This window comes from Sorghum bicolor, chromosome 3 (genome assembly GCF_000003195.3).
Source record: "Sorghum bicolor cultivar BTx623 chromosome 3, Sorghum_bicolor_NCBIv3, whole genome shotgun sequence".
Taxonomy (NCBI): Eukaryota; Viridiplantae; Streptophyta; class Magnoliopsida; order Poales; family Poaceae; genus Sorghum; species Sorghum bicolor.
The window spans coordinates 57,224,586-57,249,637 of record NC_012872.2 but is presented as its reverse complement, the minus strand read 5'-3'; the positions used below and the strand labels follow the sequence as shown (position 1 = coordinate 57,249,637).

General features: G+C 40.9%; 2 protein-coding genes across 4 annotated transcripts; both read right to left on the bottom strand.

Moving 5' to 3' along the window:
* On the bottom strand, positions 58-3,604 carry LOC8058216 (adenylate kinase 4). Its single transcript, XM_002455984.2, has 6 exons — positions 3,337-3,604; positions 2,007-2,152; positions 1,805-1,924; positions 1,519-1,686; positions 810-899; positions 58-395 (listed from the first exon to the last, which is right to left on the bottom strand). Exons 1-6 carry the CDS (start codon positions 3,437-3,439, stop codon positions 297-299), a joined length of 726 nt encoding a protein of 241 aa, XP_002456029.1. The 5' UTR covers positions 3,440-3,604; the 3' UTR covers positions 58-296.
* Positions 6,070-17,312, bottom strand: LOC8054935 (MAG2-interacting protein 2). 3 transcript variants are annotated; one of them, XM_021457269.1, is made up of 11 exons: positions 16,929-17,312; positions 16,465-16,549; positions 16,179-16,367; positions 14,955-15,150; positions 14,622-14,848; positions 13,546-14,506; positions 11,808-12,996; positions 10,616-10,975; positions 9,311-10,529; positions 8,896-9,161; positions 6,070-8,783 (listed from the first exon to the last, which is right to left on the bottom strand). In XM_021457269.1, the coding sequence occupies exons 1-11, from the start codon at positions 16,998-17,000 to the stop codon at positions 6,201-6,203; spliced, it is 7,347 nt and encodes a 2,448-aa protein (XP_021312944.1). In that variant the 5' UTR covers positions 17,001-17,312; the 3' UTR covers positions 6,070-6,200. The 3 variants fall into 3 exon arrangements, with proteins under 3 accessions (XP_021312944.1, XP_021312945.1, XP_021312946.1); XM_021457270.1 differs by lacking the exons at positions 16,465-16,549; positions 16,929-17,312 and having other exon boundaries at positions 16,175-16,357; XM_021457271.1 differs by lacking the exons at positions 16,179-16,367; positions 16,465-16,549; positions 16,929-17,312 and having other exon boundaries at positions 14,622-14,843; positions 14,955-15,125.

The following is a 25,052-nucleotide window of genomic DNA, read 5'->3' as shown; positions in this document are numbered from 1 at the left end:
CCCGATTATCATAGCCAGTCACATAGCATTGATGAAAAGCACTGGAACAAGGTTAGCAAGGAAAAATTTGCCGAAGACGAATTGCTGTAATCATCTCAGCATTGTACTGAAAAACAGCTTCTCTCATTCGAAACAGAGATTATTCAGACAGTTCCCGAGCTTGTCAAAGCGTTGGCAAAATGGTGCATTCGCACAAAAAGGACACTGCATGATGTTGGCGCAAGTAAAATTTTGAAGAAACCCAGACAAAGGGATTCTGGTACATTTCATGCTTAACCTAAAGAGTGGACACTTCATCATGAGAGGGCTTTCAGCACCTCAGCAGTCACTTCCTTTGGTGGTTTCTCTGCGGGCAGATTCGCCACCAAGCCCTTCTTAGAGTAATAGTCAATCACCTGGGTCAAACCAATTGTTTTCAAATTAGGAATAATACTGATCTAAAAAAATACATCATTAAGTACAGAGATACACAAATTGATTCTCATGACATAAATCAGAACTATGAATAAAATGTGGAGAGCCCAAAAGACTTATGTGATCACAAAAAACATATATGAGTGAAAACTATAATAAAGGGCATAAAAAATGCACATCAAACAGGGCCCACCAAATCATTGAACTTTATGCAGCACTACTATGGCATAATTGATGATATAAATATTTAAATGGAAGGATATCATCAATGAACAAAATTAATTCTTAAACAGTAGAATCAATTTTTAGAAGGTAAGACAAATAACTTTAATATATACATATATAGTGGTACAAGATATTTTTTCAGAAAAGTAATTTTTTAAAGAATAACATACAGGCTCGGTTTGTCTGTGGAAGGCTTCAAGCCTTGACTTCAAAACCTCGGCTGTGTCATCTCTCCTTTGAATCAATGGCTCTCCAGTTACCTTTGTGAAAAAGAAGAGCAAATACACAACAGCTGATAAATATATTCTGGATATATCACATAAACTTTCGCGATTAATAGCTGAATACAAGAGAAAGTGGAAGTGCTTTCAATAATGCAGGTTTTTTTCCTTGCTGCAAAAAAGATAGCAACAACTGAATTTATCTATGTGCATTTTTCATGAGCATGGTTTTCCTTGAGGGAGAAATAGGGTGCAGAAAGAGGCTGCATCACTGCTTAAAGTAACAAACTATATCATGCAATGAGAAATAATAGCATCCACAAGCAGAAATAATGGCGTCCACAAGCAGACTCAGACCATAACAGTATGCCAATATTGACTCAGCCATTTCTTCTTAATACAATGACATGTAGCTATCCTGTGTGTTCGAGAAAAAAAATTCACCCAGCCATAATTGTCAAGATGTGATTACTCTAATTTATTATCTAACAGATTGGAAAAGTTATGCCACATGAAGCTGAGTGGAAAACTAGAACAACAAACACGGTAAAATACTGAATCGATCCACACTAAGACTAGAAGAAAGTAGAAGCAATACAAATAAGATCACGCAAACATAAAATAAGCGGCTAAACTAAATGCTCCGTACTTGACTTACATCATCAACTCCCGGAGACTTTGGAGGTGCAAATTTTGTATGGTAAGTCCTACCACTGGCTGGGTGGATCCAACGACCAGTAATCCGTTCTTCCAATATAGCATCATCAATTGCAAAGTTCAGGACCTTGTCAACATTAGCACCTTGCTTTGCCAACATCTCATCGAGCTGTACAGGATGTTCAAAAAAAACAGCGTGGGGGGAAATTATACTAAATCAAATACAGAATCTACAAGAATATGATATAGGAATGTTTCTTCGCTGATGCATCGATCGAGCATCTGACCTTCTGTGCTTGAGTGACAGTTCTAGGGAAGCCATCAAGAATGAAACCTTTCTGGCATGAGGGTTTCTTCATAGCTTCATCAATAAGCCCCACAACCAAGCCATCTGAAACAAGCTCCCCCTAAAACAGGAAGGACAATGGAGTCACAAAGAAACATTTCAGCTGGTTAGTTCTCTTATATGTTTTGGTCTGCTAACATTACCTTATCCATAGCTTCTTTAGCTTTGATACCTAGAGGTGTCTTGGCCGCCACAGCAGCCCTCAGCATATCACCAGTGGCTAAATGGCACAGGCAATATTCATCCTTAATAAGGGGAGACTGAGTACCCTTTCCAGAGCCAGGTGGACCTACAAGATTAGTGAAAGGGGTGCCAAACTCTCCAAATCAGGAGCACTATAGAATAAGAAATCAAAAGTCAAAATGTTGTGAATGAGGAAACAAAAAGGCACTATGACATTAATTCTTCCTATACAATACTACCCAACAAGAATAATATATCAAGTCAAATAGCATGACAAGGAATAAGGCTACCATGAAAAGAAAACACCAAATAGTAGACACACCATATATTGCAATTTACTTGTGTTCGGTATCACAGTTTAGTATCATTTTGTTAAAAGCATCTCCAAGAGCTCCTTAAAACTCCCTAATCAGCCCTCCAACAGTTTTGTATCTGAACTTCCATAAAGATAAGCACTTGGTAAATCTACCTTCTCAACATACAAATATACGCGTGAGTTCCCGCTTGCTATCTGTCCGGTTGTCCGGAGGCACTCCCTCCGCTGCAATTTTTCTCCTGTCCTGCCTGGTTTCCGAGTTTTGCAAAGCTAACTATTGGACGAAAGGTAAAAATAGAGCTCCCTATTTATTTTATTCACTTAACATAATCATTGGTTTACCAAGTAGTAATTTTTAAAGACCTTTGGAGATGCTCTAATGCAGTTTTTTTCGATTTAAATGCATAATCATTATTAGCAACAAAAACTAACAGTATAGTTGCATAAGGTTTAGATGACAATAAATATTGAGTGGACCCAATGTTAAAAAGGGGCAGGTCAGACTAGCATTTGTCGAGAACTCGAGATCAACATCTCCACGCGCATGCACAAAGTTGCACCCATATCTTATCCTCATGAAGAAAAGGCTTCCACACCAGGCCAAGTACACTACAATTATCCTTTGAATCCTTAAAGAATTCTAGATTACAACAAAATCACCAAAACCAAACAGCAGGAGGAGTCAGCGACCTGAATGTCCAGAACTAATCTACAAGCGCATGATCAATTGTGAATATTTCGGTATGTTAAGAAATCGCAGACAATCCAGTATGCAAACCAAAACGAAGCCAGGTTTCTTCGCCACAAATGCAAGAAGTGAAATAGGAAATAATAACCAAGATTTCAAAGAAAGTACGGCGGATCCAGAGAGCGAACCGCGGCAAGCCGCAGCCTTGCCCTCCCGGCAGCACCAGGAACAGCGCGGAGCCGCCGCCGCCTGCGGGTGGGAGGAAGAAGGGGAGGGCCTCCCGTACCGATAAGGATGAGATGCTTGTCGGGCTTGGAGCTGCACTTCATGCGGCGGAGCAGTTCGTGCATCAGATCCAGAGAAGGCACGTCCTCTAGATTCGCCGCCATCTCCGCCGCCGCCGCAACGGGAAGAGACGAAGAGTTCGACGACGATGCTGCGTGCGTGGGGGTTCCAACTCTGAGCTGCTGCTGGAACGACGACGACGCAATGGTTTTAGGTGTGATTCGTGTCTATAGTACTTGAGCGGCGCGTACGTGTTTCCTTTTGTCCTTGACTTTTGGCTACCCCGTTCCTCAAATATTTATATAAAAGGTTTGAATAAGATGATATAAAAATCCAAAACGTGGGACGAAAAGCGTAGGTGTGAGCCAAACGTGATACGAAATTCGGACCAGGAGCAGCATCGTTTTTTCGAGCGCCACCTAAGGGCCTGTTTTTGATACATGGCTAATCACACTTACCGTGTGTTTAGTTGGGGTTGGCTGGGTTGGGTTGCATCCAACCAAGTTTTGGAGGCAGAGCCAACGCGTCTAATGTTTGGTTATACTTCTGCTTTTGGGAATGGAGCCAATCCGTTTCAGTGTTTGGTTGAAGGATTAGGGATAGAGCAGCTCCGTTCAGTGTTTAGTTAAAGAAATTCAATGTTTGGTGAGAGTCAACCCGGCTGGAGCGGCTCCGTCTGACAGATTTTGACGGACGAGTCCAACCCACTTCTAAGAGGAATATTTCACCCTGAAGCCAACTCAACCCTCACATCCTCCAACCAAATAGTCATGGGAACGGGTTCGCTGCGATCCGGCTCGCCCCGCTCTCCAACCAAACACACGGTTAGAGTCTGTTCGCTTGAGTTTTTTGGAGTGTTTTTCTCTCAGTAAACAATACTTTAAACCATACCTTTTAGGTAAGTGAATAGACTCTAGTGCATCATATAAGGGCTAATAGATGGGCTAGTTTTTTAGGCAAGTGTTTAACTAGTTACTAGCAAATTAGATATACAACCTTAGCTAATTTAAGCTAATTTTTAGCCTAACTAGTAACTAGCTCTAATTCATCCAAATAAGCTTTTAAACATTGGAACATCTTATCTTTGGATGTATAACAACCAAATATTCCCTCCATCCCCAAAACAAGTGCACGTCTTGCATGCTGTAGAGTCAATCAACTTTTTTGTCGCAAGGAGTCAATCAGGTTCAGTTATCTCTCAATGAGTTTACAACAAAAATAGACGACATGATTAATCTAATGTTTATTTAGTATTATAAATATCAGTATATTTTTATATATATTTAGTTAAATATAGGTTTAATTGACTTCTTGCAGTACAAGATGAGCACTTTGTTTTGGGATGGAGAGAGTACGTTGTTACCTTGCCTTTGCTTTTGGAATCAGCAGCCGTCTGCAGACCTTGTAAAGTTAGGGCAGTCCCAATGTATATTAATTGTGGTTTCTATTTCTCTTAAATGAGGTGCCACCTAAGTTAAAATGCTGACATGGCAGATCAATTAATGAGGAAAGAGAAGAGAAATAGTAGAAATCGTTTCTTCACCTAGAAACGACATCTACGCTCGCCCCAAGGCACAAAGAAACGGCAAAATCGCCGTTGGGAAGAAACTGTCCATCTCGCTCGCGCCTGTTGCGTCGCGCGGCCTGTCCCGCTCGCCTTCGGCAGCGCCGCGCCCGCCCTGCTCGCGCCACCCGTCGGCGCTGCTGCGTGGGCTCACATCGCGGGCTTCGCGCTCGCCGGCCGCTGCTGCGGCAGCGCGCCCGCCCTTCTCGCGTCGTACGTCCGCCTGCCCTCGTCAGCTCCACCATGGGCGCTCGCCTGCTCCATCACCTAGTTACTACGCTCGCCGGCCGCCACAACACTCGCCCACGCCGTCACGAAAGCTCACCGGCAGCCCCACCGTGCGCTCGGCCACGCCGCCACAACGCTCCCCAGCAGCCGCAACGCACGCTCTCCTGCGCCGCCGCAACGCTCGCTTGCTGCCTTGAGTGCCCACCCACCTCGCCGCAACGCTCGCTCGCCCGCGCTAGCTGCCACAACGCTCGCCCGCCGTACTCGTAGTGTTTCATGCCTTGTGTACTCGTGCTTGGTTGGCAGCGATTGAGAGAACGAGAGTGTGCAGTTGGGAGAGAGTTCGAAAACGGGAAAGAGAGTATTGGAGGAGGAATGGATAAGGGAAAAAAAAGTTTTGTATTTATTACGTGAAGAAATCTGCATTGGAGGGAATAGTTCTATACATGAAATTTTGCTGACGTGGTCATCTTGGATATTGCACATAGTTTCGACCATTGGGACTGCCCTTACAATAAGCTTACCCAATGGTAACCAGTGTATGCAGTGGGTCTTGCTGCTATTTGTAAGGCAATCTGGCGTACAAGAAACTGAATGCTTTGAAGACAAACGCGTCAAATCCCTGATTGAGATCATCTGTATGATCTGTTCTTTCCTCGTCTATTCAGCGAAAGTAGATGGTGCAGGGATCAAAAAACTTGAAGACGACGACGCTGTTCTTTCACAATCAAGCCATTCACAATCAAGCCACGAAGGAAGGATGTGCTGTTTGCCGGACCATAGCCTGTAATGAAGTAGTTTAAGTCGCTTTAACATCTTTCTGAACATGCTCTGCAGCCTCTGTGGGCTTGCGTGGTTTGTTTGGTTGAAGCCAGGCTTGGTGATCAGAAGACATGGATTGGGGGATGTGGTTGTGTTTCTGAACCTAGAGAACTTCGTAGGTTTGTGAAAACATTCTGCAATCTCCAACTATTCCTTTTACCATCATCTCAAGTAAACATTATATGTTACAGGTAAACTGGCAGTACAGCAACAATGTAAAGTTAAATAAATGTACACAAAACTAATGCTGCTTACAACTCCTGGTTCGGGAGGGCTGCCAATGCGGATTGCAGAAGAGAAACAAGTTTCGACTGTAGGTTGGAGATTGTGTGCCTTACACAAACTTCACCGTCAGTGAAAGCAGCATCGCTTCCTCCCACCAGCTCAGCTTGGGCAACCTGGCCTTGAAGGAAGCGTCGCACACTGGTCTCAGTGATATCCATCAGGCCCAGGGATGGATGTGTGTGCATCCATCTCGAGATGACGAACCCAGCCAGAAGATACTGCCCTCTGAGGACCAGTTCAGATACAAAACATGGAAACAAAACTCTACCGAACAGTAAAGATCTGTTGATCTTAGATGTTGCTTCATCGTTCCATTGTACGAGGAGAGCAGTCTGGAATGACCTTGCAAGGTGCCCGACAAGATGGCATATGTAAGAGAAAAATTTGGAGTACGCCTCTTCTATGGTGATCTTCTGCATAGTTTCAGAGGAAAGAACCAAGGCAAGGAGCTCATGATCATCAGCATTTGATGAGGTGGACACGATTCCTTCCCTCATTTTCGCCTCCACCATCTGCAGGCACTGCAGTCTCAGAGCTTCATATGGGAGTAGCAGCACAGTTTTAAGAGCCATGAAGCAGTCCAGAGCAGATACAAGCTCAACCAAGCTGTGTGCTTCTTCTTCCTCTAGGAACACGCTATGTTTCGCAGATGCTCGGTCCAGAAGTTCAACGACCTTGTGCAGCTCACCAAGCTCAACACGTTTTCTGATAACCTCCATCCAACAACTGTGGAGGGGATGGACAGATAACGACACACCCTCTTGTTTATTCTTTGGACTCTCCAGCTCTTCCGGTAGGGCCTCCCAGCCATCATCCCATCCATCACTCCAGTCACTTGTTTCTTTTGGTGATTCATGAGGCACAACATGCTCTTCTTTGGGGAAGAAGAGTTGCTCCCACTCTTCTAACACTGCTTCCAGAACAGCAACGTTCGCAGCAGAAGCATGTTCTAAAAAGTTTAAAAAACAAGATACTGCAGAATCAAGAGTTGCTAGGTTTTCTGGAGTGATATTAGCATCAGGCAGAACTGCAGTGACCATCTGAGTAGATCTAAGTGCCACAAGAGTCCCTGTGATGCTGCTAGAGGAGTTGATACTCTCATCAGCCATGGCAGCACCTGCTCCATGCTCATACCATGATTCCCATGGCTCAACCTGGCACACCATCTCATTTGGAAGAGTTTTAAGGTTTCTTCCTGTGATACATTGCATCAGCTGTAGCGCATAGACTCGTAATTGGCTCTCTAGCTGCATGTCTTCCGAAAAGCGGATTAACTTCCCCCAAACACCAGATCTGATCATTTCTAGAGTACCAGCATGTTTTCCTGTTGACCGGCTCAAAGATGACAGCAAATGATGAAGCAATATTCGATATTCACAAGATTCCTCACTCAAATCTGACAAACACTCTTCTGTAGCAGCATTATAAAGTTCTAAGAGATCCAAATAATTGCTTGGATCTGCATTCTCACTCCCTAATTGTCCTTGTCCTCCATAGTATACTTCAACTACAGATTCAAAACTACAGCCTGATAGAATCATAGCTCTACAAAAACATGATGTTTCCATCATCATTCCACTTCTAAGGCAATCTTTTACATACATGGAGATGGCATCCCAACCTTGGTGCAGTGCTATCTCATCATTTATCAACAGCTGCCTGAAAGCTCCTATGCACAGAGATAACCTATTTGAATTTAAGTAGTCTGTTCTTTCATATGAGCGAGCATCAATTGAATCCCCCGGTATGTCATCAACAAGTTTAGACCAAAATGCTAGTAGCGTTGCAAGAGGTTTCCTCCACGAAGGTTCCTGTGGAAGGCTTCGTGCTAAGTTAGATGGAAAGCAGAGGGTGCAATACCTTCCTACAATATATGAAATATCTGTGGCTGGAAGAGCTTGGATGTACTCCCTGCAACTATCATAGTTCAATTCAACTTCGCATAGGGCAGCCTGCAACTTTTCATAATCTGTGCAATTCGATTGTGCTTCACTGCGGCCTTCTAATGATGCCAGCAACCCCAGAACATAGTGCTTGTAAACACCTTGTTGTGATATGAGTCCCTTGGCCTGTACATCAACATACATACTCACAAGAGATTGTACCATATCGGCTAGGGCAGTAACGGTAGAGGCATGGATATTCTTGCATACTTCTTCATTGAAATGCTCAAAGTTCAGATTATCCAGTCCAGCAATGTTTTTATAGTTCAAGCCATCAATGAAGCAGACTTTCTTGCACTCTTCCTCAAGTACCTTATAATACTCAAATGGTTCAAGCTTATGGGTATGCACATGCTCTGGGTATCTCAATTCTATCTCATTGGTCCTCTTCAGATATGAATGGCATGCTGAAAGAATGCCATAAATGTAAGAAAGGCGCTGTTTATTATACCCATCTATCTCCGGATAGACATCAGAATATATCATATCGATCACACCCTTAGCTGATCTGACAATGTCCTCCCGGAATTCAGAAATTTCGTTCAGAATATCATTGTTATCCCAGTATTCAGACACAAGACTGCAGGCAAGAAATCGTAAAAGCACCTAAAAATCCAAGCAACAATATGAGATTGTAAAACATCAGGAGACAAAACTGCAGATGAGAAATTTACATCTAAAGAAAACAAAAATATAAGATCAGATGTGTGAGAGAGACCTCAGTTCGTTGCAAGCCATATGTCTCAGCTATCCTCACTGCTTCCTTGAGTATGTGTTTTTTCTCCAGCTTTACAGAACCAACAAAGGAGTAAACTACTCTTTTGATATAATTAACATCACCAGACAAGAATCGAGATGTGTCTATATCAGGTAATATCTGCTTGAGCATCCGCGCTTGATCAGCCAGTTGTTTCTCCTCTTCTAACTTTGATTTCCATTCTCTCCAGAAGGTTGTATTTGCCATATCAATCTGGTCTAAATCATCTGTCAAAGTTGGTAGAAACAAAATGAATATGGTATATATTAGCACAAAAACAATTCATATAAAGCCCAGCAGAAGTATTGAGCTCAGCAGAATATTCAAAGGTAAAATAGTGACCATATTGATGACTTGTTAATTTTAGTACACCTACCCGTATCGGCTGAGGTGAACTTCTCATGAAATTTGTAAAGCAACAGATTTCTCCTCTGCTCAGGAGTGGAGCACTCTTTCTTAGAATTATTGAGGGAACTATATAACATTCCTATACTCATTATGCTGCTAATTTCTTGATAACATTCTCGTCTTTTTAGCTCTTCCTCTATTATTTTCACTCCATTGAAAGGGTCCATTAGATTCAAAAGAACCGAGCAGCCAAGTACATCAAACTCTTCATCAACGGGAGGCTCCATTATAGACTTTGCAAGAATCATGATTATATTATCGTTGGGGGCCAAACCATTTACAGCTAACCAATATATGATGCTGATTGCTGCTTCAACTTTTGTTGAAAATCGACATCTCCTAGCGGGATGATCCCTTATTTCACCATCACACACTTCATTATTGAACAATTTCAAAAGCCATGGTAATTCCAGTGCTCCGAACAACAACAATTTCCGGTTTTCTTCCAATATAGACTCCCAATTATGTGTGTCGCCATTTGAAAAGTCCAAGCAAACTTTTGACAGCATGTCTTTAACAATTTCCACAAGATCTCTATTTCTATCATGGCCACTGTCATCTCTCAGGTCAAGTATGTCTTGCACACTTTGTACAGGAAGTGGTGTGATTGAAGATCCATCAATCAAGAAATTGGGAGGATTTGTTGCGGTTGTAATCATTAATTTCTCAAATTTACCATGAGCATGAAGCTCCTTCCAAGCATTAAGCAATTCCCCAACAGAATCTTCGTCACAATGGATGAGAGCGAAACCCAATAGCTTTTCACGGGTACCAGTATCCAAATTGTCAAGTGGAGGGCCTCTAGCAATTGCCGCACATAAATCCCACACTGCACCATGACTCTTTTTTGTTAAATTTAAACAGATATCAAGGGCAAGTTGAACATCACCATTTACCACAGCTTCTCTGGCAATAGCCTCCTCCACATCCGCTACTTCCTCTTCACTTCTTAATCCCAGAAGTTTAGCAACATCAATAATCTCTTCAAAATGAAGGTATGCACCTGTTTGACTTGTTATCACCATGCGGATGATCTCCATAGGATCCTTTACCTGCCTGAACTGAACAGGAAGGATAGTCACCCCTAGATAAGGAAGTCTAACAGTAAGAGCATCAATTATATCAGTTTCTGCTTGAACATTTTTGCTATTAGGCAACAGATTTAGGCATTCCCTGGCCTTCCAAATCTACAAAGGAATCCAAGTTAGCATTAATCAGAAATGAAATGGCAGATCAATAATTGGATGGAAAAAATTTTGTAACATTAACTCACTTCATTCCCAGACAAAGTTGAAGCCGAGAAGAAATACTCCCTTGCAGCTTGTATCACAAGATTTTCAGCCTTCTCTGTAGATAAAGAAACAGCACTGGTTCCTCCAAGATAATTCCTAGCTAGTGAAAATTTACCAGCTTTCAAAAGCCCTCTAATAAATTCTGCCAGCATATATTCTGAATCAAGAAAAGGAAATGCCTTTTCTTGGAAGAGTTTCAAATCACGCCACATGTTAGCCCACTCATTGTCTGATCGAACAGGTTGACGTCTGCCAAATTTCGATAGAAGCAGCCGTATAATTTGCTTTACATTCTTCTCGTCTAAGTGAGCACTAAGGAAGAAATGCATTGGTTTTGGGACCTGTAACCACATTCAGCTATGAGATGCACTGACAGTGAAAAACATTGGCAAACAAGTAAATAATCCACGAAAAATTGAAGGTATAACTGCTAGCAAGCTCATTTAAGTTATAAGTGGAACGCTATGCCAAATTACTAAGGGGAGTATATCAGTGCAAATGAATATGCAAAAGAATGAAAATGCATGAACAATGCTATAACTTATTCACAAACAGCATCTGCCTTACATGTTCACCGATTCCAATCAATCCACCATCTCCCACAGTGCACTCTTATCGCCACTTACCAGTGCTGCCAAGCCCACCAAAGGAAAGAAAAGAACTATGGCTACAAAGCACTCTCCTTCAATCTTGTGAACAGCTTGAAATCATTGAAGGTCATGTTCCTTTCCGATAAAAAATTCAAGGTTCTAATACTTCAAGCTTCTTATAAACTGATTAAATAAAGGGTAACTATTCGCTGAAAAAATGAAAGATCTTTAAATTCTGTTTGGCAGCATGAAAGGTTCAGTGGCATAGAATTAAAACACAACAAAGGGGTTCTGAGAGTGACAATTGTTCTGTCAAGCAGTGGTTCTGTGAATTAAGAGGTGGAAGCCCTAACTTTGGTTCGGTTTGATCTTGCAGATAGACAATGTTTTGCAGCACAAACGGAAAAGCATGTGATAATTTTTTCTTTTTTCCCCCCCTCACATCACATATGCTCACAGGTATGAGGTATCCCTATACAGAGCAGCACTGCTAAAGAAGTCCAAGTAGATTTACTACAATCCAACATGTCAAAAACACCAAAGAAACATAGAAGCAGGAATTTTATTGAAGAGGCATCAATACCTGATAATAAGCAAAGAGCCGTCCTACTTCTACATGGCCTTCAGCAACTTTTAGCCTCTTCTCCAATATATCAAGATATTTGACATTATTAGGTTCGTAGTGATGAAAATCTTCTGGAGCATTGCCCAGACCAGATAAGATATCAGCACAGACACATTGCATCTCCTCATAAGAAACCACAGAAGAACCAAGAGCATGCTTAGCATCTTTCAGATTACAGTCTTCTTCACTAGCCACTAAAGATTTCTCTCTCTTTGTTTTATAGAGTAACTTTGATAATATTGATGACATGGTATTCCACTGGTTAGTTGCACTGCACATATAAATGCAGTGAATAGCTGTTTCTATCATCTCAGCAAGATCCTTGAAGAGCCCATATATTGGTGACTCCCCACAACCATTTTCAATGACAGCTAAGCAAATCAAAAGCTCATTTTCAGCAGCTACCTCTTTCAGCCATCTAACCAGGTAGGATGCTTGTTTGCACACATTATTTGAGGAGGTTGAGCATAATCCCTTCTTCATAAAAGGGATAGCATTTTCTTCTAGCCGTTGAACAACTGTATCTTCTTTGACTCCTCTGAGGATGATTTTGAACTTTTCATAATCAGGCAGATCTTCCCATGTCAAAAGATTCATTGTAAACTCATTCAACTCATTAGAATATACAACCTGGTAGAGGCATTTAATATCATCAAAGAATGGCTGCAACTCTACGATGCCCTTCTGACATGCAAGCTCTATTATGGCCAGACAGTTTTCAAGCTGTCCACTTAAGCAGTCAATGTCCCTTGCTCTGTTCCTGTACCACTCACAAAGTTCAGCAACTGAAGGCCATGAAAAGCCTTTTGAGTGCTTTACAAGTATTTCGGTTTTGATCTCTCCAATCTTGTCCAACTCAGCAGGGCAATTGTTTATATATGAAGCCATCTGTTCACATTCAACCCAATCACCATCTCTCAATATGACAACACTGGGAGGGGATTTCCCTGGTAGCAACTGACTATAAGTCTGAACAGCAAGAGTTTCTGGGATAGCAGACAAAACACGTAAAATATCTGAAGAGATAGTATATGGATGACGCTTGAATATAAGATTTAAAGCCCCAATTTTGCCACTTTCGGCTAATGCTATGGCTGTTTCCACCAATGGCATTGAACGGAATTTGCTATATTCTCCTGCTGCGTACCTGCATAACAAGACCATTGCATTTAGCATAAAGAAAGTAAGCAGCAAGCAAGCAAACTCCAATATAAAGCAGCAAGTTGCACATGCACCACATGTGCATGCAATCAACTTTGCAATATATTTTTCTAAGAAAGCTAACATCATCATACAGTGCAGAAAAAGAGGAAAGTGATTTTAAAAACTGGAATGAGCAAATAGGTTAGACAAATGAAAAACAAGCCAACATGTAATCTTGGCAATGTTAAGTTAACAATAAAATGGAAACAAGTCAAGAAACATTCCTTTGACTAAGAAGATCAGGTTGCCATTGGGTTAAGCTCATTTCAGTTATAAACCAAATTACTAAGGGGAGTATATCAGTGCAGAAACCTCTATAGTACCTTGAGTGATGAACTGTGCCTCAGATATGCTCTATGCACGTAAGAATTGTGTTAATTTGTGTGTAGGATTAATGTGACTCAACAACTGTAAAATAGTTGTAAATGCTTCCAAGAAATTAACAATTTCCTGCTTGTGCTTTCTTATCTAGAGAAAGAATAGCAAGGCATACCTTCCCATATTAATTCCCAAGAATGTCTCTAACATGTCTCTGTGCCGCAATAAACGAAGCCTAATGATGCGACTGTCCCATGTTGAACCTTTACTGCTGTTATCCAACTCAGAAAATTTGTAATCTTCAGTTATACAAAGTCCAAAAGAAAGTAGAGCCCTTAAAGCTGCTTCTGTAGGCCCAACTTTGTTTACACATTCTGATAATACAAATACTTGGTCTTTAATTTTTGCTAAGTACAAGTCTATCTCATGAGTATCGCCATCAGAGTGCAACCAGCATGCTTTAAGAACTTCATCCTTATCTAGATTATATCTTGAAGCAAAATCTAAAGCCTCCTTGTATCGTTTCTCTCTTATCAGAACGGAGTACATTTCTGCTACTGTAACTTTGGAGAATGATATCAGACTCCAGGACATTTCAGCCATTTCTGTTTGTTGGTGCTCCCCAGAACCACTGAGCAGTCTATGTTCCGAGTCATTATCCATCTGCTTATTAACTGGAGTGTTTGTTCCATATCTCTTAGATTGCAAAACAAAAGTATGTCCTTCAGTAGCCTTTGCCTTCTCCAATACTGGTGTAGATAAAACTGGATCATCTTTGGAAACTATCTTGTCTTCAGTGATGCTGTACATGCTAATGCTACCATCTTTTCTGACCAACATGAGAACATTATCTGTCCACCAACTGATGTCCTTAACATCAATTAGGCATCTACCATTTCCAAGAGTATGAAGTGAAACAGTGCGCGTGTCACCATCAAGTGAAAAGAAGTTTACAAAACCAGTCAAATCCAACGTAGCAATATACTTTCCCTGAGGCGAGATCCTGATTTTCGGGGATGAAACAAAGGTTCTTTGATCCTTTAGGGGGGAAAATACCCCTTCCAACTGCAGGCTTTGAAATGAAAGACTAAGTTCCAGTTTTTTGTTGACGTGTAATAGATACATAAAATAGGTTCCTAAAATATGATAATAAAGAAGATTAGAAACAGCACCATTTGAATTTCATGAACAAGCTGTATAGTGCAGATTGACAAGTGTAGCAGTTGAGAACAGGCTAGTGAATGAGCATACCAGAATAACTATTGGAGCTAAATGAAACATTGGAATCTCCAACTAGGACAAATAGTGAGTGACGTTGATGGTAATCAATGCACGATAAACTTCGAGGTAACTGGATAGTCTTAGCTGACATCACATCTTTAGTTGATATGGGAACTTCGCATAGACTGGCCTCAGGTTCTTCAGTGTAATCAAATCTATGAACCAAGCAGTCACTTGTAAAAATGTAGAAACCTGGCCTACAAATAGTAATGGAATTTATTAGTTACTGCCAAATTATCCCATGAAATGATGTCATACATAATTTAAGGGGAAAGCTCCCAACTGAAAACAACTGAGAATCACCTAAGCAAGCTTGAACCATCCTGCAAAACCAGATCAATAATGGAAGAAGATAGCTTCAACTGATCGCATGTCCTCCTTGCTAATAACTCCCCATTTTCTTTGATCAAGTAAAGTGTGCTTAGGTCATCCACCACACCAAAAATGCCTTGAGCCTCCAGCCAAGCCCCATTTGTGAAAAATGTTATTCTGTCATTACCTGACCACAAATAATTAGAATACAGTGTATAATCAGGAAAAAAAATATGCCCCCAGACATCTACTGCAGAAAATGCACATGAAACTATGTTCCATATTATAAAACCATTTTTAAGCAACTAAATAAAATGGAAATATGCAGATACTACTGTCTAGGGATTGTAGCAAAACGCATAGTGCAATATTTCTGCCAAAATAAACAAAAACTGGCACCTAATCTCCCAAAATTTTTAATTGGTCTCCTTAAGGAACGAAAACATAATGAGCAGTGAAAAATGTATGCTTGATGCAAATGGTAACAAATGATGCATGGACTGAAATCCTTCCAATAATCAGTTCAACTTTTCTTTGAAGCATGGAAATGGCATCCTGCACCCAAATCCTCCACATTTCGATAAATAAAATTGGAGACTTTAACATAGACAATTTATATGTGAAGTACTACATACGTCTGGGAAAACATGCAATTCTACCTCTATCATTAGTCAAACTTTCTAAAGTTTGACCAAGATTATAGAAAAAGTATCAATCTTTACAACACAAAATATGTATATTAACAATATATTTCATTCAAATGACACTTATTTGGTATTATAAATATAGATATTTTTTATAATAATAAACTTGGCCAAACTCAAAATGGTTTGACTCTCGTATTCTTTCCCAGACAAAGGGAGCAGCAAGCTAGGAAACTAGAGTCACAACAATACTTCTGTGTCAGCAGTGCATATTAAAATTACACGCCAGAAATGCTATTGTCATGACCAAATAAAGATATCTTCCACAAACAACATTTTTTGTTTATTCAATGCAAATTATGATGATCTCAGATGCCACATTTCTGAAAGGACTTCAAAGTTCAAATAATATGTGGTTTACTCATTCCAATAAATATAACTTAATACTCTCTACGCATGAGAATTGAGAGGCAATGTTCATTCAGGCATAATAATACACATAATAGTCAACATCAGTGAATAACACTATAAGAACCAAAGTGATGCAGGAACAAGCAGGGCACTCACTCACTTGTGTAAACACCGCAAGGTGATGCATAGCCATCACCTTTCCTCAAGATGATGATGCGATTCCCAACAGTTACAGACACATATTCCGCGTTTGGTGAGACGAACAGTGCCACGCCATCACCCCTCTTCCTCTGCCTACTCTTCCCCAGCACACTGTACCTAGCCCACCTTTCCTTAAGTTTGCTCACACCTTCAAGGGTGGATGGTGGTAGCATGAAGAAGCAACTGGTCAGCGCCGCATCCTGTATGGATGAATTTGTTAAGAATTCTAAGTGATGGAATTGTACCTTGCAAGGAGAGATAGGAGAGGACGCCTCCTCCTCCAGCATCTGAGCTACCACTACTTGTCGCAGCACCTTGGTATTCTTCTTCCTGTGTTTGCAAAAATTACATAGCAATGAAGATAACCATCAAGATTTCACAGCTATTTAGCTTCCAAAATACTACAAAAAAAACTTAGCAAAATGAACACCCTTGCAGCAACGTTGCACGAAATTAAAACACACACACACACATAGAACGATAGACAGGCTAAAACGAAAAATCCTTGTGAGCTATTGCTATGAACTCTGGCGACACTCTCACCAGAAAATAGAATTCGGAAAAAAGACATCAAGAAAATAGTGTTGAAGAGCGCGAATCTACGATGACCCGCTTCGCATCTCTCCCACGCACAACCCGCCCGCGATTGGATTACGAGGCGGGAGGAAGCATGGGAGAATGAGGAGAGATGGAGGGGCCGGGCACTCACATGAGGGATCACGTGGGATCCTGACGCGTGCCGGTGGATCTCGTACAGTGCTTCGTCGGCCCCCGGTGCCATCGCCGGCGTCCGGCGCCTCGCCGGAGATCTCCGCCGAGTTGAGCTCGAGCTCGAGTCGAGGAGCTGGTTTACGATGCGTTTGGTGACTTTGGTCGAAGGGGGCGAGGGCGAGGGGAAACGGGACGGAGCGGTTCCGTTTGGTTGAGGGAGAGGGATGGACCCGCTCCCCTTTCTCCAATATTCCCCCAGAACGAGTAAGCGGCGAGCGCCGTCTCTCTCTCTCTCGCGCGCGCACGCACGGTCGAGCACCGGCGCGGGCAGGCGGAGAGCTCCGGCGTGGGGCCCTGGTCAGGAGCGGGCGGGCGGGCAGGAGAGCACCGGCGCTGTGCTGCGGGCGGAGGCGGCCGGCGTGAGTGGGCAGGAGAGCAGCGGCGCGGGGCCGCGGGTGGAGGTGGCCGGAGAGGCGCCGGCGCAGGGCGGAGCTGCGGGCGGAGGTGGTCAGAGAGGCGTGGGAGAGCAGCGGCGCTTTGCCGCGGGCGGAGATGCGGCAATGCGTGGGTATGATCTACAGTTAATTAACCCAAAAAAAAAAACCCGACTCGGCCCCAGCCCCACACGCCCCCGTCCGCCTTCCCGCCCTAACCCCGCCGCTTCGCCGCCCCTCCCCCGCCGGCAGTCACCACCGTACCGCTAACACCCATCTCCCCTAACTGCCGGAAACTCCCGCCGCCCCCTGCACGGAGATTCGGAGAATCAACCAGGGGCGGAGGCCGAGGAACGACAGACACCGCCGTCGATCGATCAGCGCTGCCCCCCGCACGAAGAATCAAACAGGCGTAGAGGCCAGTCAACGATAGCCACCACCGTCGATCGATCATGCACCCGCCATCGATCAGGAAACCACATGTGTTGTCGGTCTGCAATCTCGCCTCCTCACTGTCTCTACTTGATTGGGTAAGCCTCCTCCGAGAGTCTGATCTCTAACTTATCGATTGACATTTTGTTGACAGATAGCATCAATGAATTGCATGATACACTGATACAGGCAGTAAGACAGTTTGCTGATATGTAGAGTAGTTCTGAATGTTTGATCTGTTGATTGGTATGGACACAGACCACTGAATTGGTATGCTCTGGCTACATTTTCAGTTGCTGATTAGATTTTGAATAATATCACAAATATCTGCATGTTTCTTATTCTAAACCGGACTTATGAGCTTCAATTATCGTTCTGTTTCTAGGGAATTTGTACATAGCTTCTTCATCACTTATGTATCAGGTTTCTTTTCCTTTCCTTCCCTTTTTCATATTTCAGTTTTTCTTTGCTCTGTGCCTAATCTGACCTTGATCTCATAAGCGTAGAAGTATTTATTCCCCCATGTTCAGTGTTTTGATTTGAATTTTCTTTTTTCAAAGGATGCACAAAATCTGTTGTTTTTTCTCCCTTGCCTTGCATCTAAACAAAAACATCAAAACAAATAATGATCCCTTCTTTAAAGTTTGAAAACTGATGTGTTTGAGAAAACCTTTTCATTTCCGAAGAAGAGCATATCGGCATATCGCTCATGTGTCTCCTTTATTATGGACAACGTAGAATAATCACCATAATAAACAAATTTAATCCCAGAGTTTGGTCTCATGCAGTTCTAGTGAGACCTAAATTCTTTTTTTAGATTCCAATGTAAGTGTCATACAGGCTTGCAGATAGATGCTTGTGTTTCTTATTAGATCTAACTCTATGTTATGGTGTTCTGATCATTAACTTCCTGCTTGATATCTCTGAACTCCCTTTAGTTTCACTCATGCCTTGTGGTTTGGCCTGGGAGTAAAATGACTATTTGCTTGAACCATTTCGTTAGAGTAAGGGCCTGTTTGGTTCCCCATGCTAAATTTTAGCTAGCTAAAATTATTTTAGCTACTCTTGGATGACTAATAGAACTAAACTATTTTAACTCCTTTTAGTCAATGTGTTTGGAACTTTAGCTACTAAAGTGACTAAAGTTTAGCTAGCTAAAATTTAGTTGGTGGAACCAAACAGGGCCTAAGAGTTGGACCAATAGTGCAACATACATTAGCCAGAATTGAATTGACCGATGGATTCAAGGAGGGAGGATCCAAACTTGCTAAGTGTTCTTGTACCATGAATGTATATTAGGGACATGACTGTCCAGAAGAACGAAGCTCTGAATCTTGGATGAGTTTAGAGTTCTGTGTACAGAAGAGATTTCCTATAGCAAATTCTATCAATTGTTTGTTGTAAAAAAATGCATCTTTAAATAGGTGTAGAGTTAGAATGGTGGTACATCTCTGATTACTTCATACTGCAAGTTATGCAACTATGGTTGAAGTATTAATTTAGTTTTTTGCATATATATTAGAGGGAAGACATGGCTGCTAGGTGTATATATGTGATGTATGTTCTTCTTTCTAAGAGGGTCTTATAGTTATCAGGTCCAAAATTAGATGAATTTTTGTGCACACCTAGCTTGATTCTGTTGGTGATTTTTTTAAACAAGATTCTGTTGGTATTAGATTGATTCTAAATGTGCACAAGTTGGTACTCCATACCAGTATATATATAGGGCGGCATATATCTTGGTCTGTTGCTCGAAGCAGAAACAATATTATTCAATTGATTCTAGCTTGTCACACATAGATCAAAGTTTGCCTTCGTTCCAATGCACGGTTACTTAAATTATCTCTGCAAGGAGATACTTGCCTTGACTGATGGTGGTAACTAGAGCAGGCACTTTTCCTATATTGTAACACCCCAAAATACGTTTTGTATGTTAGAAAGCATAAAATGGTAAATACATAATTAGGAGTTCTAGTGAGTGGCAAAAAAATAATTTTTTTATGTCGCTTGGATGAACAATTAGAGACCACAAATGTGTAGAGCTCATCGAATGTTTTCAGTTGCACTGCTCATATGCATTGTTTGGAATTTGGGTCATGGAGATATAAATTTTAGAAGTTTTAAGAAAAACAAATAAACAGAAAAGATGTATTGTAGCGTGCCGCTACAGTGCCCATGGTGACCTTTTATATCCCCCTCCAAGGCCTTTAGGTGTCATCCATAGCCGTTCATATTCAGAAAAAGAAAAGAAGAGAGGGGAGAAGAGAAAGGAGAGGAGAGAAGGGAGAAGGTGGGAGGATCTAGGGTTTCGCTCGTGGATCGCTGCCGTGTTCGTTCCTCATCTAAACTCATTGGGGGTAAGATCCTTCTTTTCCCTTTTATTTTGTGGGAAATCGATGCTAGGGTTTGTCAATTCCCTTGGATTAGTTGACAGGTTAGGGTTCTAATCTCGAAATTAGGCCCTACTGTGTTTTTCAGATTGCGCAGTTGTAAATGGTGTGCTGTTTTGGGATATTTTTATGTATCTAAAAAATCATAAAAAAATATATTCAAGCAGCAGACTTCAATATCTTTCTTTTGGTGTAAATATCAACATTGTAGCCCTTATGGTTTAGGATATATGGTCGTTGTTTGTTGATGCATTTGCGCTGTCTGAAATCTGTACACAGTTAAATACATTCAGTTTTATGTTGTCATACGTCCATAATCTCATGGAATGATCTAAATAAAACTTGTTTGTAATTTCATAAGCTTTCCAGATTGTTAAATATCATATATTTTCGACTAGTATAGCTCCAGTTATGTGTGTTTTAGACAGCTGTTGTTGTTCTGCTATCTGAAAAAGTGTAGTGAGATTCTTGGCTCGTTATGAGCATTTTTCAGTCCTTAAAATGCAAAGCTTATAACATGAAAGTTGTAGAATATTAATTTGGTTTTCTATATTGATAAAGACCATCATTTTTGGATAAGCATAACTTTAGTTATGAATTTTAGAAGTTTGCTATCTTGTTTTTGTCGTCAGAAAAGTTCAGTCAAGTTCAGAGGCTATTTATGCTATCTTATAGATCTCATATGCCAGATTGATTTATATAAAAGTTGTAGATAATGGAGTTTTATATCTTCTATAAAAATTTCATAATTTTTGAACATGTAACCTATCCACACTAAAAATTTAAAGTAGGGTTGCTGCTGTTGATTGGTTGTTTGGTTGCTGTTTTGAGGAGAGTGATGTTGCAGGCCATAGAAGTGTTTTGTTTGTCATCTGTGAATATTTCAATGAGTTTATTTTCTGAGGTGATGATGTTTAAACAGGTGGTGTGCCTTTGGATCATTCTAAGCTCATGTTCTTCAATCGCTGTTTTGAGGCAAGTAAACGTAGCGGTGGTTGCTACAGCCTGACTTGTTGTTTGTTCTACATACACTTTGTTATAACATTAACTGAACTAAGATGATCTACCTATTATGAATTAACATATTCTTTATAATACTATTTGTTGTGATCATAATTGTTGAATCTCATATGTCATCTGAAAGGTAAGTGGTATGTTTTATAATTGTGGAAACATATGGCATGTGTGGTAAGTATTTATCTTTCTTCATGAGGTAAGTGCGATATATTTGATTGTGGAGGTATACGACATATGTGGCAACTACTCTTGCAGTTGCATCATATCATTGCATCATATTGCATTGCATGGCATTCGTGGATGTCGCCGCTTGCTAGCCGCGACCGTACCGGTACAGCATCGTACGTTGCCCGAGGAGGGGTACGATGCAGCTTCATACCTTATTGGGTATGGAGGTAGTGGACATGCATATGCATTGCATCTGCACTTTGAGGTTTACTTGCATTGAGGATGTGGATATGAGGCATTTTTTATATTTGAAGAGGTAGTTTATTTATTGAATACCATGATGATGTTTACTACATGCATTATGGTGCTATCACTTGATAAATAATTTGACTATGAATTATTAATTTCTTATGTTGTCATATCTTCCACTTTTAATCGATGCTTAATTAACTTGTAGATTGAATGACATATTCAGGCAGTTTGCTTGCTGAGATTTATTCTCACCCCTCTATCTTTCCAGGTGCTTTGTTTGGATGCTTTGCTTGAAGGGATGGGATTAGCGGCACATCTTCACGGTTTCACCCACAATTAGATTAAATAATATCGCTCTTGGCTTGTTGTAATAAACTTAGTGTACCATCAAGGTGATCCTTCACGATTTAATAAAAATGTTTAAGTGGAAACTTTACTTAATATAAGTTTTGTCCTTGTTGTTGCTTCCGCGCTTTACTTTGATGTTGGGTTTTTGTTGCCAAGTTTTATACTCTGGTTTGAGGGAAGGGATGTTAGTGACATCTTAGGCCTTTTGTGGCGCCTGGGGTGTTACATATATTGTCTCTGCGTTGAGCAAAATTAAATTTGTGTAGAAAAAAAGACACTAAACACCAATATGACAAGCATAATTGTAATTCGACATGTTTATGTGCCACTGCTGCGAAAGCATAAGCCCATAAAACCTCTGTTTCATTGTGTTATCATAGCTGTGAGCTGATGCATATTAAGGCGCTTCTGCATTTGTGCCTACCACTATTGCATAACCAGCAACAACCTAGACCCACTCTTCTTCAGTCGCCTTATCCCTGAGCCTTAGCATGATCCATTTGCTAATATTAATCATTTTGGCATGTCAACTAATGGAGCAGGCATCTGATTATTTGTCATAGTACGTAGTACCCCATATCTCTGGTATATTTTTCTCGTGAGGTGTGAGGACAAGGAACAAACTGTTGCCGCGGATCATTACTGCCTAGCAAATGAAGCGGAAAACCGAGTAATTATGGTGACATAGAAAAGATGCTAGACGGCACTCCAGCCTCCTAATATAATCCACTGACCGAAGATAAGAGCTCATTAGGGAAAGTTTAACCCGCTTATCTACTTTGTTATAAAAAAAATGCTTTGTGCTATGAATTATTATAAGTGTTTCACAAAATACGTCACTTGTACTTGAATTGAAACCGTGACGCATACATAATGCATTTCTTATATATGTGCTAACCAGAAAGTATGGATTTTTAAACCCGTGCCAACGCAGGGTACTCAACTAGTATTTATAACAAATGACAAAGTCAGCGATTTGGTCACAATATGTGGCGTACAAGAAGCTGTCTTGGGATCAATACACACTCCCGATATAGCCATATATTATAGGATCATGTCGGTACGTTGCTACGGCAACAAATTGATACCGAACCCAAAAACTTCTCCATTGCCCAAGCAGCAACACTCGTGATGCAGTTCCCACTCCAGAAAGCTACAGCTACAAAATTCATTGTCATAAGCCAACATCATTATCATCTAGCTCCTACTATTCATTTTGCACGTCTGCTACAGGTGGCTTTTTTCTGTGGGCAATCTGATCCAAGTTCAGTATATAACGAAGTGAAGAACAAGCACGTTGTACACGTCTTTAGGCCTTGTTTACTTCCACCCTAAAACCCAAAATTTTTCAACATTCCCTATTACATCGAATCTTTAGACGCATGCATAGAGTATTAAATATAGACGAAAATAAAAACTAATTGCACAGTTTAGTCGGAATTTACGAGATGAATCTTTTGAGCCTAGTTAGTCTATGGTTAGACAATAATGTCGCGAAATTTTTCCCTTCACAAACTAAACACGGCCACCTATATTAAGATTTTAGTCAATGAGTACAGTGGAGGGTAACCCTGGGCATTCGGGTTACCCGATTTTTTCTGGTCGGGTAATTCGGGTAATTCAAAATTCGGGTAATGAAAATTGTTACCCGATATTAGTCCCGAAAAAACACTACCCGCAATTTCGGGTACCCGATAATTCGGGTTCGGGTTCGGGTATTCCCGATTTACTCGAATTTTCAAAAAACAACACACTATACAAAAGTTCAATAGCAATTTATATATAATTTCAGCAGCAATTTATATATAATTTCAACAGCATTTTGTAGAGAATAATATATTACTAGCACTTGTTCAAACAAAGAGAATTATGTTCTATTAAATTGATAAGTTCTAATATTTAGGTAACAACACATGATATATACAAAGATAAAGACAAATATTCGGGTAATTCGGGTAGTTCGGGTACCGGGGGATATTACCCGAATTACCCAAACTAATTTCGGGTAATCAAAATCGCTATCCGAATTTAGGATCGGGTACCTCGGGTTCGGGTAATTCGGGTTCGGATCCGGGTAATTCGGGTACGGGTAATGGGTATCGGGTAATTTGCCCAGGGTTAGTGGAGGGGTCTAAACATATGGAGTGATGATTTTTCTTTCCTTCAAAATAATGGATCCTTGAGAAACATTAGCTAGGTCACAGTTAGCCATCACATCACTATATCTATTAGTATTCCAAAATCACTTTCAATGCTATGCAATCACAAAAATACACCTTGGCCTCCATTTTGGTGTAGCCTCTGCTCTTAGCTGCTCTAACAACTCTCTGGAACAGTTACCTATTGTATTGAATGGATGTTATTAGTGATTAGTTTCTATTAGAACGGATTAGTATTGTTGTAACAAATTTGAATTTAATATATTTTTAAATTTAGGAGAAAGCTAGGGCGGGTGCTCGGCGCATCAGGAGCGAGGGACAGGGGAAGGGGATTCAAGGACTGGGAGTCGGGCAGGGTTAGTGGGCGTGGGGCCACATGTCGGCGCAAAAAGGTATAGCATGGTGAAACTTTGGTGCTTGGCTACCAAGGGCGGTAGACGGGTCTATTCCATGTTTTTAGGTGTAGAGAAAAGATATAATGTAAGCGATGTCAAATATGTTTCCACCGTGCCAACAATACACGGGGCCAACGGTGCGCCTCATCAAATTTCCTAGAGCTGTATACCTCAGATCATTATCGGACGACGTGCTTATTTACTGTGTAGAGGCTTTTTCTGTGTGCCATTCTAAAAAATTCCTATAGACCATTAAAAAAGTTGAATAATTACTGTTGCCATTGGTCTAAAGTTTTTTTTGCCCTCCATGTCATTTTCGTCAAATTTAGCTCTGGTGGTGTTAAATTGCGGATTTAAAAAGTCAAAAATACCCTTAAGTCTGAATATACCATTGATTTTTTCGAGCATCTTAATAACTTCAAATGAAAAAAAAAGACCCAAAACTATATAAAAGTCATCTTTCATTCGATTCCGTACAAAAACAAGATATGTTTTGATACGATTAATATGTCTTAGAAAAATCGTAT

Excerpts from the sequence above, each read along its gene's own strand:
- LOC8054935 (XM_021457269.1), bottom strand. The coding sequence starts at position 17,000 with ATGGCACCGGGGGCCGACGAAGCACTGTACGAGATCCACCGGCACGCG. Across the intron at positions 14,849-14,954 it reads GATGGTTCAAGCTTGCTTAG|GCCAGGTTTCTACATTTTTA; the intron begins GTGATTCTCAGT and ends TACTATTTGTAG. Across the intron at positions 10,530-10,615 it reads CAACTTTGTCTGGGAATGAA|ATTTGGAAGGCCAGGGAATG; the intron begins GTGAGTTAATGT and ends ATTCCTTTGTAG.
- LOC8058216 (XM_002455984.2), bottom strand. The coding sequence starts at position 3,439 with ATGGCGGCGAATCTAGAGGACGTGCCTTCTCTGGATCTGATGCACGAA. Across the intron at positions 1,925-2,006 it reads CTAAAGAAGCTATGGATAAG|GGGGAGCTTGTTTCAGATGG; the intron begins GTAATGTTAGCA and ends TTCCTGTTTTAG. Across the intron at positions 1,687-1,804 it reads CTGTCACTCAAGCACAGAAG|CTCGATGAGATGTTGGCAAA; the intron begins GTCAGATGCTCG and ends CATCCTGTACAG.